Source organism: Herpailurus yagouaroundi, unplaced genomic scaffold (assembly GCF_014898765.1).
Source record: "Herpailurus yagouaroundi ecotype Mexico unplaced genomic scaffold, PumYag 184, whole genome shotgun sequence".
Taxonomy (NCBI): Eukaryota; Metazoa; Chordata; class Mammalia; order Carnivora; family Felidae; genus Herpailurus; species Herpailurus yagouaroundi.
The window spans coordinates 17,286,546-17,307,463 of NW_024412415.1; the positions used below are offsets into that span (position 1 = coordinate 17,286,546).

The window sequence follows — 20,918 nt, forward strand, 5'->3', positions numbered from 1 at the left end:
GTGCTATTCAAAACAGTAGCCATTAACCATATGTGACCATTTAAACAAAATTAAATCACACTAGCTACTTTTTTTTTTTTAAGCGTATTTACCTATTTTGAGAGAGAGAGAGCATGCACGGAGAGGAGAGCAAGACGGCGGGGGGGGGGAGAGAGAGAGAGAGAGAGAGAGAGAGAGAGAGAGAATCCCAAGAAGGCTCTATGCTGTCAGTGTAGACCCCAACACAGGGCTCGAACGCACAAACTGTGAGATCATGACCTGAGCCAAAATCAAGAGTTGGATGCCTAACCAACTGAGCCACCCAGGCGCCCATACTAGGTACATTTCAAGTGTTCAGTAACTGTATGTGCCTAATAACTATTGTATACAAAAGATATAGATTTCCATTATCACAGAAAGTTCTATCGGACAGCACTGAACAAGATAGTAATTCCACACAATAATTTGAAATCCAAAAGGTACAAAAGGGTACATGATAAAAATTCTTCCTCCCAACCAAACTCCTACATGTACTTCCCATCCTTGGAGCCAACCAATGCTTACAGAGCATTTTAAGAAATTTCACCTCACTGTTCATGGAGACCCTCTGCTTGTAGAAAATCTGAAGAGAACACACAGTATATGGGGCTGCTGATACCAACCACACAGAGACTGAGGGATATAAAGGAGAGACTAAGGGGCAGAAGGAGGGAGAGGCTTAGTTACAGAAGAAGGAAACCTAAGAGAACAGATCCTGAAGACAAGACTAAGGGTTCAAGCAACCTAGACACCTCATTTCCCACAACTCTTGAGGCTCTGACAATCCAACCAAACCATGCTACAAACCTTCTGAATAATTAAACATATTCCATTTTCAAGGAATCATTACATTTAATAATTAGAAGAACTAAACACTCAAAAAACTGATCCTTTAATATACTGGCTTTCTGTGAATAACAGAGTCCTAATTGAGCAGGTATCTTTTATGTTAAATCTATTTCTTAGTTTATGAAATTTGGATAAAGCATCACTACAGGAAATACTGTCAACAGTCAACTAAATGAAAGAGAATGAAATCTGTGATTTCCCTAACAAACCCTAACAAATGGAGATGTGGTTCTCTATTTTACTTTGGAAAACAGAGCCATATTAACTGTCCCTCTCAGTTTTCAATTTTCTAAGTGAAATATAATTCATTGTTCTGTTCTCATAGATTTTGTTTGCCAAATCTTTAATCTAATCTGACACTCTACTCTGTACACTCTCTACGCTGCCCATTATCTCATGAAGTAGCCATAAGGACTGATATGCTCGTGTAACAGATCTGTGCCCTCCTCTTTTATAAGAGATATTTTTAAGTTCTAATGTACCAGTCTCCCAAATTCCTGATTCTTCTTGAACCCTGTATGACATTAAATTACTAATTCACAATCAGCTTAAAAATCACTGTGCAGTGCCGAACTTCTGCATCACTTTGTAAAAGCAAACTTCCTTCATCACATATTCATATTTCTGTAGTTTATACTCTTTCACAAAAATTATCCTGAATTTGTTTCCAAAGTTTATCCTGTTCATTTCTAAATGCTAAATAAACAAAATACTTTTAAAGGGCTATGTTAGATTTCCTGTTAAATGATATTCAAAGAATCATAACAGAGAGTACACTCATTTATATATTAAATCACCCAAATAATCCATCACAATACTTATTATTTGTAAAAGCCCAACGGAAAGCCTTGCAAAGAAGTACCAACTTTCACTTGGTTATACGTGATTTACCAAGGGACCTATGTTGTCTCACTGTTATAAAATGAAAAGTCTAAGATTTTATCTTATAGAAGAAATTCACTGTAGTCAGGTAAACTATTACCCATAATGTATGAAAGATAATTAGGCTGCAACCAAAAAGTAAATCATTAAAAAAGTTAAAACTAAACAAAAATTACAAAACATTTTTTTTTCCCAAAATACCTCACTCTGCTTTCTTTTCTTAGTGAAGATATATCTAATAAATGTCTCTTGAAGGACTTCTTGTTTCACAAGGAAATGCCAGAGTCTTTTGACTGGAAGTGCAGAAGAATCCCGGGACCTATTAAAAAAAAGGAATACATCTTATTTAATTCTGTAGAAAATGTGCTTCATATCTGCAGAAACTTAAAAAAAAAAAAAAAACCTCCATTATCTACTGCAAAGAAGATACATCATTAAGTTCAGCAAAGTTTTATAATTTTTTTCTTTTAATTTTTAGTTCTTCTAAAAATACTCCTTTATCTGGCAATTAATTCTCTAATTACATGGTTCTCTGAATGAATAGGTTGAGCTGAGAGTCAAAAGAAGCTATTATTCTCTTTTTAAATTATATTGTAGGTTGGTTCTGTTGGTTACATAACATCACCAATGAATATAAAGTCACAGAGTTCATTTTTAACCCCCCCCCCCAAAGCTAAAAAGCCTGTTTTTTTAAGTTTATCAGTGATACTCTTAATCACAGGACAGGTGCCTCACAAAAGTATGCTGCTTATCCAAAGGACAGACAGGAGGGCAGGTAGAAGACCAAAACATCAATAAAAAACCTTAATATATCTACCATTAAATTATTGCCAAAATGTAAGTAGCACCTTGTTTGTATATGTAGATTATTATCCCAAAATATTTCTGTATGAATTCTTAAAATGGCAAAACTATAATAAATGCTTTTTCCTGATTACAAAAGTAATACATCTATTCAATTATTGGTCATCCTGGGAAAAATGTTTTCTATCCAGATTATTCTAATGTTTTCCTTCACATATATTGCTAGAAATAGAACTGTAGGTTCAAAGTTATGAATGTTTTTACAAAAACATAATATAAGCATATTTTGCCAAACTACCTTCCAGAAAAGTTAAACCAGGCTACATTTTCATGGGCATTATAAGCATCCTTACTTGAATGGAGTATTTTCAGGTTCTAGCATTGCTTTATTTCGAAGAATAGCTGGTCCGGCTCCTACTGAAAGGTCAGTTGGGTAAGTGTTGATATAGTTAGGTGGTGGACCTTCAAACTGATCCATTTTCTCTTGCAATATCTGTTCCCAGTTCTCCAAGTTTTTAATGACAGCAATACCTAATGGTGATGTTACAGGCAATTCTAAAAGAGGACAGAAATGCCAACTTGTTTTCATAAAAATGTTGATCATCATCCACATATTTAAAAACTGAAATTTTTGGAGCCAAAACCTCTGAAAATACAAATAAACCTGAAAATGTTGATCTAATACTATTTGAATTCTTAGTGCTTTTAACAAAACAGAAGGCCAGCTCTCTAAATTGAGCAAGAAAATGTCTAGCTTCTCCAGTCTGATTTCCTGCTTTTTCTTTCAACCCTCTGGGTAAACAGTGGTTCTTGCTATGAATTAAAACCATAGACTGGAGCCTAAAGTACACAAGATCTCATCAAATCTCCAATTTTTAGTACCAAATGCTCTTTTATGTAGATTTCTATGAAGAGAAACTTGATGCTAATATATTTAAGAACATTAATTACCTACCAGAGAATTCCAATCCAGCAATGGGAAAGAAATTCTTGACGTTGTGAAGTACTAGCTTAACCATTGTCAAATGCAGAAGAGCCCAGCTGTTCAAGGGAAACAAACAAACAAAAAGTTCTCCTTCACTGAAAATAACATCATGAGAGAAGCATAGTAATGATTCCTGTCAATTGTTTAGCCCAATCTCCAATCCAGAAAAAAAGTTGTTTCTTTTCTAACAACTTAAACCTTTGTCATATAATAGAAAATATGTTAACAATGTACAATTGGAATACACTTATAATATCTGAAAACCACCTATGGAAAAAGATTTATAGTCACACGCAATCTAATAGCATATCAATGAACATATACTAAGTTCTAATGTCACATCAATAAATTACATATATTTTCTAACTGAAAATGTTTGTGTTTCCACTCTACATGTAAGCTATTCTTAGACACTAGATGTGAAAGAAATACTCTACTCTCTAGAAATTTAACCTCAAAGATACAGAATTACTAACCTGAAAATGTAAGTCAGCTCTTGTATAATAAATTCATGATAGTATTACTTAAAATTCCTAACGTCAGGATTTTTTTTTTTTACAAAAGAGAGAGAGAGAGAGAGAGAGAGAGAGAAAGTTACCTATAGGAATTTGGATCTTGGTGCTCCTGTATTTGTGTATCTGAAAAAAAAGCATCATCTTCTTCTTCATCACTATGAATGCTTTCATCAGAATCATATATAACACCACTATCAGACAAAGGGAGAAATGGCTGCAATAAAAGATAAAGTTATATTTTAAATATATAATCAGGTTATTTTTGTCCTAACTTAATAATGAACATTTTTAAGTGGTGTCTAAATAAAAACTTCCTTTCACAAATGATACTAGGCCTACGAAAGTCAAGAAAACTAGTCAAAACTCTCAGATTCAATAAAAAAAATTCAATACCTAGATACAATATAAATACTTATAGAGTATTAATTGTAATAGACAAGTTATGGAAGCAAACTAAGTGTCCATTGATAATCTATAAAGATGTGGCACATGCACAGAGAAGTATTACTCAGCCATTAAAAAGAATGAGATCTCGCCATCTGTGACAACATGGATGACCTAGAGCGTATTATGCTGAGTGAAGTGAGTCAGAAAAAACAAATACCATATGATTCACTTATATGTAGAATCTAAAAAACAAAACAAATAAACAAAAAAACAGGAACAAAATCATACAGAGAACTAGTGGTTTCCAGAGCAGAGGGAGATGGGCAAAAGAGGCAAAAAGGATTAAGAGGTACAAAGTTCCAGTTATAAAATAAATAGTTCACAGGGATGATAAATACAGCATAGGGAATAGGGTCAATAATACTGCAATAATGTTGCATGGTGACAGCTGAGAGATACACTTATTGTGGTTAGTACAGAGTAATGTATAGAATTGCTGAATCACTGTTTGTACACCTGAAACACTGTATGTCAACTATACTTCAACAAAAAGTAAATTAAAAGAAATAGTAAAACATATGTCACAGAGGGGTGCCTGGGTGGGTCAGCTGGTTGAGCATCTGACTCCTGACTTTGGCTCAGGTCATCTCATGTTTGTGACACTGAGCCCAGTGTGGGGCTCTGCTGACAGCGTGGAGCCTTCTTGGGATTCTCCCTCTCTCTCCCCCTTCCCCTCTGGCTCTCTCTCTCTCAAATAAATACTTAAGAAAAAGTATATCACAGAAATATTAGAAAACAAGCCTTTTCTTATATATCAAGAGAACTAGTTAGACAAATTGAAAGAAAAAAGACACACTGAAAAACATAAAATATCAAAGGAAAAACCTTATGAAAACAGACAGCTATAGTGAAGGAAAGCACAAAAGCTTTCTAAAAGCTATATAAGGAGACTCAGACATGTAAAAACTATAATGCTTTAAAATTAATTTTTAAGTTTTAAGTTAATTGCCATAAAAATCCCCCTGGGTATTTCTTTTCCTTTTTTGAGGCTTTATGATGATTCCAAAGTTCATAGGGAAGAAAAAATAGACGAGATTAGCTGAGAAATCTTTTTTTTTTTTTTTTTAATTTTTTTTAACGTTTATTTATTTTTTGGGGACAGAGAGAGACAGAGCATGAACGGGGGAGGAGCAGAGAGAGAGGGAGACACAGAATCAGAAACAGGGTCCAGGCTCTGAGCCATCAGCCCAGAGCCCGACGCGGGGCTCGAACTCACGGACCGCGAGATCGTGACCTGGCTGAAGTCGGACGCTTAACCGACTGCGCCACCCAGGCGCCCCTGAGAAATCTTTTTAAGGTGAAAGATACCATTTGTAGTGGATATTAAAACAAGTAATTAAAAGAAGTGCAGCCTAGATATTGATCAATGGAAATACAGTCCAAAAGTAGTATATGTATAAGAAATTAATCTATGACAAAGATAACAAAAGTGGGAGGAAAGGAAAAATAACTGGTTACAATAACAAAAGCAAATCTTCAGAACTCACCATGAAAGACTTTTTAAAAGTGGGATCAATACCTCAAGAACTCTGAGATCTAATAAAATTTTTAAATGGAAGGTGGCATGATGAAAGATATATTTCCTATATGGACATACAGCAAGGTGACCAAAGCATTAGCATGTGTAAAGAGGGCAACATTAATAGAAGGAAGGTGATTAGTCTGAAAAAGCAAAGCGCTGAAAGAAAGTACTAGTAGCATGTACTGAACATGGTATGAAATGCAACTATAATGGATCTAGTCTCTGGGAGTATTCTGATACCCAGAGTTCTATCTGCTTTGGAGAAAGAGAGACATGTCATGGGGCTGAACTCTGGCCTGATGAAACCCCCAAATATCCATTTATCTCCTCTTGCTCTAATTCCATGGTGACCAAAGGAAATACTGATAATTAGACAAAGGGAACTAGATGGCAGACACAAGTATTCCAGTCACTAGAAAACAAGGATGCTGATTATATGTTAATAAAACTGACTTCTGGTTTAGACCCAAATCCTATACAATTTTCATTTGTCCCATCCATATCAAGTATCTGACCATCATCATCTTATCATCCCTGAATGAATATTCAGTTTCTGGACTTGACAAATTAAATATCTAAACTATACTTGTTCCACCCAGAGGCTGCCTCACCATTCCTATGTGATGCACACATAAGAATAAAAAAAAAAAAAACCCACATAAAAGCTTATATTCCTTAAACCCCTTACCTTTGCAACAAAATAATCCCACATACTAAGTTCAGGAGGAATAAATTTTTCTTTGTAAGATGGTCTCTCTGCAGGCACTGGTGGGGGGGTAGCATCTTTTACAGGTCGTCCAGGGACGAGCATTCGCATGTTAAATCTTCTACGATGTTTATCTATGTCTTCGGAAGGAACAGGAGGTGCTGAATAAAGATAGAGGGAGAAAACAGCATTTATCTTAGACTTAAAGTTAACTTTCCTTTCAACATACTCCTGCCACGTTTTAGTGTAGACTAAATTACTTGTATCTGCATTAGTTTTCCAGGAACCATGGCAGAGACACACATGAGGATAGAGCATAAAAGAATATCTTGCCATGAAGCAGACTGTGTGCTATTCAGAACAAAGATTAAAGTAATTCTATTTAAAATGCATTAAATACATGACATATTCATTAGTGCTTGAGTAATTATTTCTGGCCATGCTGTTTAAGAAAGATTCACTGAAGCTGTAGGATGTAAAGCATGCCTTTAAAAAAGAAGGGAAAAGCTCCACGTGAAAAAAAAGAAGGGACAAGAGAAACCAGTAACTAGAGGTTTAGGTGAATGACGATGATAACAGAGGAATATAATGGAGTAAACACTGCTAAGAGGGTTATTTAAAATGAACCCAAGAGGACATTGAGGAAGTGGTGCTTATGCACATCTCCTGTCTCACATTCTCTGTAATTGTTGCTGAACCCCACTAAAAGCCGAGGCATCTGCTGCATTTAGAATGGACATGAATGGACTTTCCACCTAACACCAGCCCTAGCAACCAATCACATATAGATGAATGTAACTGTAGCTATACCAGCACCAATCACATTTCCTTCAAAACAACTTCTGTAAATTCCCTCTTTCCTCCTTAAAAACTCTAGCTTCCTTTGTCTCTCCAGAGCATGCTTTTGATTTTGGTTGACTCGGTGTCTCCCAGACTGCAATCCCTAAGATCCTAAATAAACACATACATTTTATTTGGCAGCTTGCAATCTTGCTTTCTTTTTTCCCCCGGATGACAAGGAGTCAACTTCAGTTGACTGAGGAGGGGAATAACAAGAAGAGAGCAGAGCTGGGCTGGCACTAGGCTGTGGATGTGAAGCTGGGAGCTTATCCTATGGTGATCCTCACAAACACTTCTTAAGTTAGTCACAGGGTGAGGTACTATTGCTCGGTCAATGACAGAGAAGATGGAAGATGATGATGTAAGAAGAGCGAACGAGTACAGTGGGTAGTAAAGACTGAGAAGAGTTAGATATGAGGAACACATAAAAGTAACACCAAAAGGATTCAGGAACTAACTAGAGGAAGGCCAGAAAGTAGAAGTCAACAGCTCCTCTCTTAAAACTAGTCACAGGAAATGATAATTCTATCTTGTTCCCTCTTCCATCATATCCCACACACAATTCATCAACAAATCCATCAGCAATATCAAATTATAGCCAGAATATAACCACTTTTCGCCCTACAACTACCACTCTCAGCAAAACCACATTTATCTTTTTTTAGTAAAATTTACGTAAAAATAAAGATTTTTAAGTGTACAATTCAGTGTCATTTAGTACATTCACAATGTTATGCCACCACCATCTCTATCTAGTTCCAGAGCATTCTCATCCCATTTCATTCCCAAATGTAAACTCTAGAGTCATTACACAGTTACTCCATACTCTTCCCTCCCTCTAGCCCTTGGACAACAAATCTGCTTTCTGTCTCTATGGGTTTACCTATTCTGGATATTTCATATAATGGAATAATAAAATACATGACCTTCTGTGTCTGGCTTCTTTCTTTCACTTAGCATAGTTTTGAGCTTTATGCTGGTATGGCATGTATCAGTACTTTGTTCCTTTTTAATGACTAACACTCCACTGTATGTATGTATGTATGTATGTATATGTGTGTGTATGTATGTGTATATATATGTATATATATACACACACATATATATATACCACATTTTGTTTATGCATTCATTCTTGATGGTAACCCACAATTATCTTTTAAGTGGACCATTACAATAGCCCCCTTCTTTTATTCTTGTCCTATAGTCTATTCTCCACATAGCAGCTAGAGCTGAAAAACCTAAATCCGTCTAGGCCACTCCTGCCAATAGTTTCCTGTCTTTCTTTATAATAACTACTGAAGTTTTCACCATCCTAAATGACCTTGCTCCCAGCTGGTTGTCTTACCCTATCTCCATCCAAACTTCCCCAGCTAAAACAGCCATTCTGGCCTCCTCTGTAGTTCCTGGAAAAGGCCAAACTCAGTCCTACCTCATGCCTCATGACCTTGGTACTCCCTTCACCATCTGTAATTGCCTGAAATTACAGAGCCTGAAAGACTCTGACCCCAGATATCTGCATGGTATGATCCCTGACTTCTCTAGGACTCTGCTCACATGCTCTCATCAGAAATGTGTTTTCTGACCATTCTAACTAAACTGTTCCCAAACCCTTTCCTTCATGACTCTCCATTTAACTCTGCTTTATTTTTATCATAGTTCTTATCATAACTGAAATACTATTATTTGTTAATTTGTGTACTGTGTGCTAACCTCCACTACATGTGAGCTTCATGAAGGTAAGGGGTTGTCTGTGTTATTCATCCCAAAGCCGACAACACTGCTTTGTCACGTAGTAGGTGTTAAATGAATGCAAATATGAATCTGCACTCAGAAGTTTTAAGCATGGATGACTTGATGAATGGATTACCATGAAAAAAAAATAATAGAAAATTCAGAAAGCAAAAGAAGTGATTTGAGGGGAAAACTTTCAAATTTAAGGTTGGCTACAACAAGGTAGGAACAAGATAAAGATGAAGAATCACCCACCCACATAAGGGGGAGTGAAAGCAATGAAAGTGGCTAAGACATCCTCCCCTACTTTGACGTACACAGAAACTTATTCATTTAATTCAACCTTGGGCAGTAAGGACACAGATGAGAGCCAGTGCCATTTACACTCTTTGTGCCATTGATTCCCCATCTGTAGTAGGATAATTTCCAAGGATGAATTAACATGATTTCTGTTTCAGCACCAAGATGGAAACTCTTCCTATATCATCAGTCTATACCTTACATATCCTTCCATCTTTAAAAGTGGGATAAAAAATACCAAAAAAAAAAAAAAAAAAGGCAGAAAATGGAATTTTAAAAACCATATGCATGGCTGGAAAAGCTATCTTGCACATGACCATGAACCTAATATGAAGCCAACTGTTCTCATGCTCTGTAAAGATTATGATGATTTATTTAAATCTTTTTTCTCTAAAAACTATCCTTTTCCCTTTCCATTCTTTAACAGTCTCCTCACTTACTTTCACCTGTCCTCTATTTCTTTTTTATCCTCCTCAAATTTGTCCTGGTTTATCAAAAAATGTTCAACTGAAACTTTATTTTTATTTGAACATGAGTTCAGTTATTTACTATTCTAACCTAAGTGATGAGATTTTAAACATCACTGATTTTCAAAATAAAAATTCTTGTAACATTAGAAAATCTTTTACTTTTGCACTGGAAATTATTTACATTTACATATATTAATTGGTATCAAATTTATCTTACCTGCAATATTTTCTGCTTGTCTTTGAGGTTTCACAACAAGCTTCACACCCCCTCCAAAAACAGCAGCCCACATCCGATTATTTAATGGGTGGGCTGCAAGTCGAAACAATTCATTGGAGGAATTTGTAGCAAGAGCATGTATCAATAAACTTAAGTAAACAGCAACAACAGCTTCACACAACAAAATGTTCAATTTTGGCTGGTCTTCATCTTGAGCTGAACTCAAGAGATTAATGAGTGAGCTCACACCTGTATGGGTAGATAATATCATAAGAAGTGTATCAGCAAAAAGCTCCAGAAGAAAAAATCCAAATCTGTAACTTAACCAAAATTATGTATCCATATTAAGTAATATATCCATAATTTGAGCAACAAGATAAATGACAGAAATGGATTATTATCTATGGAATAAAATAAGCCCACAGTTTATACTGATATAATAAATGAGTGAATAAATAAATAAAAAGGGGAGAAATGAAAGCTCTTCCTCATAGTACAATTTCAACTAAAAGTAAAAGGAATGATAAAATCAGAAAAATCACCATCTAGTAATCCCCACAGTAATATCTGATTCAGGCAAGAATGGATGCTAAAATTAGTGGGTGAAAGCATAATATTTTACACAGTCTCAAACTACCTCTTCAAAAGAAACTTATTGATTACAAAGAAAAAATATTAGCTTAACAAATGTGAAATTTGGCAGCAACTACCTTAACAGGTGATCAGAGTTAATAGCACCAATTATGGAACTAACTGACGTCATATGCCTCTTGACAGTCTGATCTAAGGGCACACAGTATCTTTTTTGTGGTATCCATCCACGCCAAACATATACAACCTGAATCTAATACTAAGGTTAGGAAAACCCAAATTGAGGGACATTCTAAAAAATAATTGTCTACTACTCTGCAAAAGTATCAATCATGAAAGACAAAAAAAAAAAAAAAAAGAATTAAGAACTACTCTAAGAGGAGATTCATGAGACATTACAACTAAATGTCACATGGAAGACACGAGTGAGGTAGCTGGAGAGATTTCTGAAAGATCTACAGATGAGAAGAACAATATTGTACAATGTTAAGATGCTGAATTTGAATACTGTGCTAAAGTTATGTAAGAGAATGTTTTTAGGAAAGACTCATGATATATTTAGATGTAAAAGGGTATCATGTATACAACTTGCTCCCAAATACTTCAAAAAAAATACGTAAATACACACAGTGAGAGAAAGAGAAGGATGAATGCTAAAGCAGGTATGGCAAAATGTTAACATGTAGAGAATCTGGGTGGGGGCTATACAAAAATTCTTTGTACTGTTTTTTCAATTTCTTGTAAGTCTCATTTATTCCAATAAAAATGAAAATGGAAACAATGTTTCTAGAAACTTACGCACAAATCAATTTTAAATATCCAGTTTGAGTTTGTACTGCCACTCTTCACAACAATCACTAATGTGTGAACTCAGAGTTATAAAGCAAGTAGAGTAAAACCTGAATGACACAGCAAACCAGAAAAAGGTATGAAGAGAGTGGAGAAGTCTGAAATAACTGACGTGGATGATGAGACAAAGAGCTAACCAGAAAAAGAGAAGAGAAGGACTGGCAGACAGCACAGAATGGTCACTCTTATCCCAACATACAAATTTACACTTAGAGTAATCGTATTCTCTCTGATACATCTGTGAAAATGTCTCTGTGATACTGCTAATTTGGAATTTCTAAGGATAAGGAAGAGGATGTGCTCACCCTTGTGAAAGATGTTAAACCTTGGTTTTTTATGCTTGTCAACACAGCTGGGTTTTGAAGCCTTAACTTCCTGAGTCTTCAGACAACATTACAGTACTTAATAATTCCTAACCCATGGCAGAAAACATCATGAAAAACAAACAAATAAAAAAACCATTCACCAATTCCACAAAGAACAACAATCAGGAAACCAGTTAGTAACTTTTTAAAATGGAATTGCCAAATAAGGTTTAAAAACCGAAACACTTAAATGCTCACCTGGCCACTGAGCAGGAGAAGAATTCGGTGTTGCATGTTCTTCAATACTTTCGGTCCTGAGTCTTCGACGATCACTTAGAAGAAGTCCTTGATAAGCCATTCCTGTAAACTGGTTTCCTTCTGTCTGACTGCTAAAACAAATAAGGTTTGGTTATTTATCACCCTAACAGAGGTAACTGGCAATTGTGCTTTATACATATTTATTTTAGATGATTAGAATGACATTTACTCCTTTTAAAAACTTTTCAAGATGGTTGAAAATCTTTTCTATATTCACCCATTTTTATTAAAAAAAAAGAGTCTGAAAGTAAGAAGAGTACTATTAGCACTAGACTATATTAGAAAGTTTCAGGGTGCTATTTTCTTGCATTTCTTAGCTCTGCAAAGTTGTGCAACCTTAACTTTTAACTAAAATATGAACTACAATCTGGAGAATCATATTTTAGAAATATCAAATCCTAAAGCCAAATGTGACTAAATATTTATTTCTCTACTCTTTGTGGAGCTGGGGAAAATACAAAAGCAGAAAGTAAAGCTAACTCCCTTGAGGGTCAATCATAGCCTAAGGATGAGAAAATACACATTTAAAAAATATTTATTTGAATTCTCATTTAGTGCCATTTTAACCAGTGACTGATATCAAACAAGTTGGCTTTGATCATTATGATGATCATAGTAAATTAAACTTTTTCCTTTATTTACATTTCCGACGCATCCTTATTGAACTGAAAGCAGAGTACAGGCCATTTTGAGGCCTGTATCAAATCTTCTCACAAGAGGCTCCTGAATTTACAAGAAAAAAAATCTAGACATATGTTTAATATAAATTTAATATGATTCTATTTATATTACAAGGTTTTTCATTTATTAATTCATTTAAATCTGGGTCATCTTTCCTAGTGATTCAATTTCTTACTACTTACGCTGCCCTCATCATTAAAATGTACAGTATACACTAATAAAGGTAATAGGACATTTAGAAAAATTTAAACCATTACTTCTCATCGGTATCATTTTCAAAGACTTCTACGTTATATGTAAATGGGTAAGAAAAAATGATTTTAATAATTCTTTGTTAAGAAATGTCTTTTTTGATTTTTTAAAAAGTATTTCCTTTTCCAACTGAAAACAGTTAAGCAATATAGGAGCTAATCCAATGCTAAAAGAAATGGTTCCTAAAGAAAAATAGTAAATAGTGAAAAATTCTTTTCTTAAAATCAAAAAAGACAGTGATGATGATAATTTCCATTTACTATTTATCATTTTCTGTATGCCTCTGTTGTTACTAGGTGACAGCTAAATTAAAGTTATTTTATTTCTCATTCTCTCTCATCTATTAGAGTATACATGGCAGTCATATTGAGGATATGTCCATCCCTAGGAAATAGAACTTTGATATAAACTCCAGCACATTTTAATGTTTTTGCTGTATTAATAATTTAGCATTTCTTTTTTTTTTTTTTTTTTTTACCTGTAGCTATGACTGTCACATAATGCTTGGTAAATTGATGCAGAAAGTGATGCTGCTAGTGAATGAAGTGTGTGCACCTAAAACCAAAACAACCACAATTACATTTTATACTAACATTTCTATACAACAGTAATATCTTAAATATTAAAAAATACCCAGCAGAGTGGCAATATCATAAATAACACTAAATCCTAAGACTACTAACTCTACTTTAAAACTTATAAATAACACTCACCCAACTTAATATGAATGCCCACAACAAAGCTAACTGATTCAGAACACATTTATCAAATATTTACTAACTGTGAGCCTGCCATTTACCAGACCCTGAGCAAAGTGCCAATGTTCATCTATTACTGGGACTGTTCTACCTGCTAATGATTAGCTTAAAGATTAGTATTCCAAAAAAAAAAAGAAGAATAAAAATAAGTATACAATTTTCAGAGCTTTTATTTTAAACTGCCTTACAAAATTTCCCTTGATGAAAATAAATACTTGATCTGAGCAATAAAAATGAATTAAATGTTTAGATATATCAATCACTGTATGAAATGGCTGAGTTTTCAGAAAGCAAGTAACTTATTTAGTACTTATGAGTAGTGCATACTCTTAGAATTTTAAATTTAGAAAGTTCAAAAATTATCATTATCAAAAGTACATCCTAAAATGCAACACTGAATCAACATTTTCAGACCCATAAAATCTTAAAATTTGAAGGGAACTTAGAAATAGTTTCATACTCTTTGAATGTCTTATACAAATTTCTAGGAATGGAAACGTTTACTTAGAATTTAATGCCTTTTCTAAGTGTCCATATTCACCTAACAAATAATTTTAGTAATCTCTGCTTAAATACCAATACAGATTAATTCATGCTATGGGTTGGAAGTCTCTAATAGGTTGATGTAACTCATGGGTCCTTCAGAAGAATGTACTCCTAGAGGTCAAACATGCCTTTGAAGTAAAATAAATAAAAAACAAAGATGTTGGGGACATCAACCACTGGAACTGGAAAAAGCACAGCACAAATATACATAGGCTAGCACAGAGGTTATCTGATCAATTCCAAATCCTGCCAAGCTTCCTACTGTTTTTTGGAATCTATATGTTCTCAAGTTTTCAGCACAGGGTATGGGTTTCATCTGGAGGTAGTAACTCTTTGAAACCTGATGGCCCCTCACTACTGCACAGCCTCCAGCAAACACAATCATCAGGGAAATAGTAGCAAGGATACTTTCTCTGGGATATTTCCGATCAGTCGTAGTTTTCTCAAAGATACTCCCTGAGCTTATACTTTCACAATATCCTGGCACATAGTCATAAACATTTCTAAATTAATGATTCATTTAATGGAAATGGAAGATTGAAGGGAATATTAAGAGATAAGAATAGTGTCTAGAAAAATAATTTTATAATCAAAAAAGTATTTGTCTTAAACTACTTTTCCATAATTAAGAGGAATGCTTCCTTTTAAATTACATTCATTGGACAAAGAGTCTTCATCTGATTAGGATTGGGGAAGCAGCACATTAAGTGCACTTTACAATATTTCCTCTAAATTCAACAGGAAGACAAGTATAACATATTTACCTTCTCAATGTGTACAATATCAACTGATATAAACTTTACATTACCTTCACATCTCCAACACTGGGATGAGGTGGTGTTTTCATCTGAACAATAGTGTAAAGTATATCATGGATGTGATTATTTAAGTATAATACAGGATTAGCTATGACTGTTTTTGTTGAAGCAATACTTGCTGAAAGCAGAGGTAGGGTGGTAGGCAATGGTAGTGGAGACTGGAGCTGCTTCACTGTAGTTTCCTGTGGGTTACAGTGGATTTTTTTTCAAGACAGTTAAAATGAAGGACAAAAAAAAAATCAATTAATAGTGGCTCAGTTAAGCATCCAACTCATGATTTTGTTTAAGTTCGAGCCCCGTGTCAGGCTCTGCACTGGCTGCCAGAAGCCTGCTTGGGATTCTCTGCTCGCTCTCTCTCTCTCTCTGCCCCTCCCCTGCTCACGTTCTGTCTCTCTCAAAATAAATAAACTTAAGAAAATAGTTACATGATAAAAATACTAGTGATAAGGGGCGCCTGGGTGGCTCAATTGGTTAAGCATTCAATTCGTGATTTCAGCTCAGGTCATGATCTCACGAGACTGAGATCAAGCCCCGAATCGGGCTCTGCACTGTCAGCTTAGGATTCTCTTTCTCCCTCTCTCTGCCCCTCCCCAACTCATGCTCTCGCTCTCTCTCAAAATAAATAAATATTTTTTTAAAAAAACACTGGTGATGAACATCTGAATAAAAGCAGTATTTATTCACTCATTCTACAAAACTTTATTGAGCACCCAATCTGTACCAGTTGCTATGTAAGATGCAGAAGATATGAAGGCGAGTATGACAACAGCTGTGCTCTCAAGCTGTTAAGCCTACTCATAATCACTATAACTTTGATCTAAAAAGACACATGCAGAGCATAAATATCTGCCTCCTATGAATAGAGGAAATGGGCATATTTACATTAACTAGTAAAAAAGAATGACTAAAATTATTAAAATAACCAAGAATGAAAACAAAAGTGAAGTTCATACCTGCTGTGATTCTTGTAGCAAAAATTTGAGTTCCATCCTTACTGAGGCCAGACCACCACCCTGGGCCCCGTGAAGGCTACAGTAACTAAGAAACACTCTGAGGAGATCTTGGTTTTTCTGTAACCACAACTTTCGTCTTTCTGCATGTTCTCGTTTAGCTTGCAATCTCCGTCTTTCTATTTGGTGGCGCTCATAGGAACCTATATCTGGTTTGTCCATCATCTCTTCCTGGTCCAAAAGATCACTCTCTACCTTAGAATACGTTTTACTGGCATATTCTTTAATAACTGATTCATGGTTACATATCTCATGCAAGGCAGCAATTTCCTTTTCAAGCCAGTTATAGAGTTGAAATCTGAGTTTTCCACCATCTACTTCATAACCTGTAGCCAATGTTCTTAGTTCAGTCATGAGGATCTTTAAACAAGCTCTGAATTTTAGTTGTTCAGCAATCACATCAACTTCAGTATCACCTTCAAGACAATCCTCTTCCTGAGGAGTCAGTAACATACTAGGGTCTGAGGCCTTCTGATCTTGTCTATCTGTTTCCCTGGCATCTGTACTTTTCATTATTAAGCCAACAGCATCTTCTTCTTCTTCTTCTAAGGCACTATCATGCTCTTCACCCCAATCAAGATTAAGAGGTTCCTCATCAACTTTTACTATTGGCTGACTCCAGTCAAACTGTGATGAAGTTACATTTGACCAATCAATGCCAGAACTTCTACTGACATCACTCAGAGTCTTTGATTCTGAAGGTACATCATCTGTCTTTTTAGAAATATAGTCAGGCTGACCTTTTTCTGAAGGTAAGGCAGATATTTTGGTAACTTTTGGAATTTTTGAGAGTACCTCCAAGGCTAGAACAGGACATCCAACTTTAAAATGAGCATTTGCAGTGGTAAAGAACAATTTTCTTTCTATAAGGTTAATTTTATCAACGAAGTTTTTTTCAGTTTTGAGACCTAAGGTTGCCAAAGTTCCTTCAGGGGAGGCAAGGCTTCTTCGAATAAGCAAAGGATGAGTTCGAAGGTAGTTGTAGAAACTAAACACCACTGGGTTACAAGATTTGATGATAACTATAGAAATGAAACAGATACAATTATAAGTTACTATGTCAATTTGCACTTACATTACAAAAGAATAAAATGTCAGCACTTTCTCAAAATAAAGGATATTTAAAAATTATATATTTTAATATTGCTTACATATATATTTTTAGAATTTTTTAATGTTTATATTTGAGAGAGAGAGAGGGAGAGGGAGAGAGGGAGGGGGGGGGGGGGAGAGAGAGAGAGAGAAACAAGGAGGGAAGGAGCAGAGAGATAGGGAGACACAGAATCTGAAGCAGGATCCAGGCTCTGAGCTGTCAGCACAGAGCCCAAAGCAGGGCTTGAACCCATGAACCGTGAGATCATGAACTGAGCTGAAGTCGGATGCCCAACCAACTGAGCCACCCAGGAGCCCCAATATTGCTTATATATTTTAAATGGAAAGAAAACACATACACAAAAATTAACTGGTTCCTATGCAAAAAAGGGAGGGAAGAACAGGATAGAGAAGTCAGGAAAGAAGCTAGATTTCTCTGAAAATACCTTGGTTTTATATACCTTATTTAAAAACCATGTCAACATTGTATGTAACCTTAAAAGAAAAATTAAATTTAAAAAATCACAAGAAAAGCAAAAGCAAAATTAAACAAGTGATTCTGTATATCAAGCTGGTAGCACAACCACACAGAGAAGAACTATAAAGTGACTTTAAAATAGGCAATTTGAAAGAAAAGGGAGATGACCCAAATAGATAAAATCATGAATGAAAACGGAATGATTACAACCAATCCCTCAGAGATACAAACAATTATCAGGGAATACTATGAAAAATTATATGCCAACAAATTGGACAACCTGGAAGAAATGGACAAATTCCTGAACACCCACACTCTTCCAAAACTCAATCAGGAGGAAATAGAAAGCTTGAACAGACCCATCACCAGGGAAGAAATTGAATCGGTTATCAAAAATCTCCCAACAAATAAGAGTCCAGGACCAGATGGCTTCCCAGGGGAGTTCTACCAGACGTTTAAAGCAGAGATAATACCTATCCTTCTCAAGCTATTCCAAGAAATAGAAAGGGAAGGAAAACTTCCAGACTCATTCTATGAAGCCAGTATCACTTTGATTCCTAAACCAGACAGAGACCCAGTAAAAAAAGAGAACTACAGGCCAATATCCCTGATGAATATGGAGGCAAAAATTCTCAATAAGATACTAGCAAATCGAATTCAACGGCATATAAAAAGAATTATTCACCATGATCAAGTGGGATTCATTCCTAGGCTGCAGGGCTGGTTCAACATTCGCAAATCAATCAACGTGATACATCACATTAACAAAAAAAAAGAGAAAAACCATATGATCCTGTCAATTGATGCAGAAAAGGCCTTTGACAAAATCCAGCACCCTTTCTTAATAAAAACCCTTGAGAAAGTCGGGATAGAAGGAACATACTTAAAGATCATAAAAGCCATTTATGAAAAGCCCACAGCTAACATCATCCTCAACGGGGAAAAACTGAGAGCTTTTTCCCTGAGATCAGGAACACGACAGGGATGCCCACTCTCACCGCTGTTGTTTAACATAGTGCTGGAAGTTCTAGCATCAGCAATCAGACAACAAAAGGAAATCAAAGGCATCAAAATTGGCAAAGATGAAGTCAGGCTTTCGCTTTTTGCAGATGACATGATATTATACATGCAAAATCCGATAGACTCCACCAAAAGTCTGCTAGAACTGATACAGGAACTTAGCAAAGTCGCAGGATACAAAATCAATGTACAGAAATCAGTTGCATTCTTATACACTAACAATGACGCAACAGAAAGACAAATAAAGAAACTGATCCCATTCAGTTTATGCACCAAGAAGCATAAAATACCTAGGAATAAATCTAACCAAAGATGTAAAGGATCTGTATGCTGAAAACTATAGAAAGCTTATGAAGGTAATTGAAGAAGATTTAAAGAAATGGAAAGACATTCCCTGCTCATGGATTGGAAGAATATATATTGTCAAAATGTCAATACTACCCAAAGCTATCTACACATTCAATGCAATCCCAATCAAAATCGCACCAGCATTCTTCTCGAAACAAGAACAAGCAATCCTAAAATTCATATGGAACCACAAAAGGCCCCGAATAGCCAAAGTAATTTTGAAGAAGAAGACCAAAGCAGGAGGCATCACAATCCCAGACTTTAGCCTCTACTACAAAGCTGTCATCATCAAGACAGCATGGTATTGGCACAAAAACAGACACATAGACCAATGGAATAGAATAGAAACCCCAGAACTAGACCCACAAACGTATGGCCAACTCATCTTTGACAAAGCAGGAAAGAACATCCAATGGAAAAAAGACAGTCTCTTTAACAAATGGTGCTGGGAGAACTGGACAGCAACATGCAGAAGGTTGAAACTAGACCACTTTCTCACACCATTCACAAAAATAAACTCAAAATGGATAAAGGACCTGAATGTGAGAAAGGAAACCATCAAAACCTTAGAGGAGAAAGCAGGAAAAGACCTCTCTGACCTCAGCCGTAGCAATCTCTTACTCGACACATCCCCAAAGGCAAGGGAATTAAAAGAAAAAGTGAATTACTGGGACCTTATGAAGATAAAAAGCTTCTGCACAGCAAAGGAAACAACCAACAAAACTAAAAGGCAACCAACGGAATGGGAAAAGATATTTGCAAATGACATATCGGACAAAGGGTTAGTATCCAAAATCTATAAAGAGCTCACCAAACTCCACACCCAAAAAGCAAATAACCCAGTGAAGAAATGGGCAGAAAACATGAATAGACACTTCTCTAAAGAAGACATCCGGATGGCCAACAGGCACATGAAAAGATGTTCAGCATCGCTCCTTATCAGGGAAATACAAATCAAAACCACACTCAGGTATCACCTCACGCCAGTCAGAGTGGCCAAAATGAACAAATCAGGAGACTACAGATGCTGGAGAGGATGTGGAGAAACGGGAACCCTCTTGCACTGTTGGTGGGAATGCAAATTGGTGCAGCCGCTCTGGAAAGCAGTGTGGAGGTTCCTCAGAAAATTAAAAATAGACCTACCCTATGACCCAGCAATAGCACTGCTAGGAATTTATCCAAGGGACACAGGAGTACTGATGCATAGGGGCACTTGTACCCCAATGTTCATAGCAGCACTCTCAACAATAGCCAAATTATGGAAAGAGCCGAAATGTCCATCAACTGATGAATGGATAAAGAAATTGTGGTTTATATACACAATGGAATACTACGTGGCAATGAGAAAAAATGAAATATGGCCTTTTGTAGCAACGTGGATGGAACTGGAGAGTGTGATGCTAAGTGAAATAAGCCATACAGAGAAAGACAGATACCATATGGTTTCACTCTTATGTGGATCCTGAGAAACTTAACAGGAACCCATGGGGGAGGGGAAGGAAAAAAAAAAAAGAGGTTAGAGTGGGAGAGAGCCAAAGCATAAGAGACTGTTGAGAACTGAGA

General features: G+C 35.8%; 1 protein-coding gene across 4 annotated transcripts in view; it reads right to left on the reverse strand.

Annotated features, from left to right (window-relative positions):
- DMXL2 (Dmx like 2) overlaps window positions 1-20,918 on the reverse strand; it is a 154,992-nt gene that overhangs the window by 11,224 nt on the left and 122,850 nt on the right. For 2 of the 4 annotated variants that reach the window (XM_040492692.1, XM_040492690.1), the window contains exons 24-33: window positions 16,361-17,439; window positions 15,398-15,589; window positions 13,764-13,840; window positions 12,293-12,420; window positions 10,290-10,538; window positions 6,711-6,889; window positions 4,137-4,267; window positions 3,509-3,594; window positions 2,907-3,108; window positions 1,951-2,068 (exon numbers count right to left, since the gene is read on the reverse strand). In XM_040492692.1, coding sequence (XP_040348626.1) covers window positions 1,951-2,068; window positions 2,907-3,108; window positions 3,509-3,594; window positions 4,137-4,267; window positions 6,711-6,889; window positions 10,290-10,538; window positions 12,293-12,420; window positions 13,764-13,840; window positions 15,398-15,589; window positions 16,361-17,439 — 2,441 coding nt within the window. Of the gene's footprint in view, window positions 1-1,950; window positions 2,069-2,906; window positions 3,109-3,508; window positions 3,595-4,136; window positions 4,268-6,710; window positions 6,890-10,289; window positions 10,539-12,292; window positions 12,424-13,763; window positions 13,841-15,397; window positions 15,590-16,360; window positions 17,440-20,918 lie in introns of all 4 variants that reach the window. The other 2 variants (XM_040492691.1, XM_040492689.1) reach the window with 1 other exon arrangement.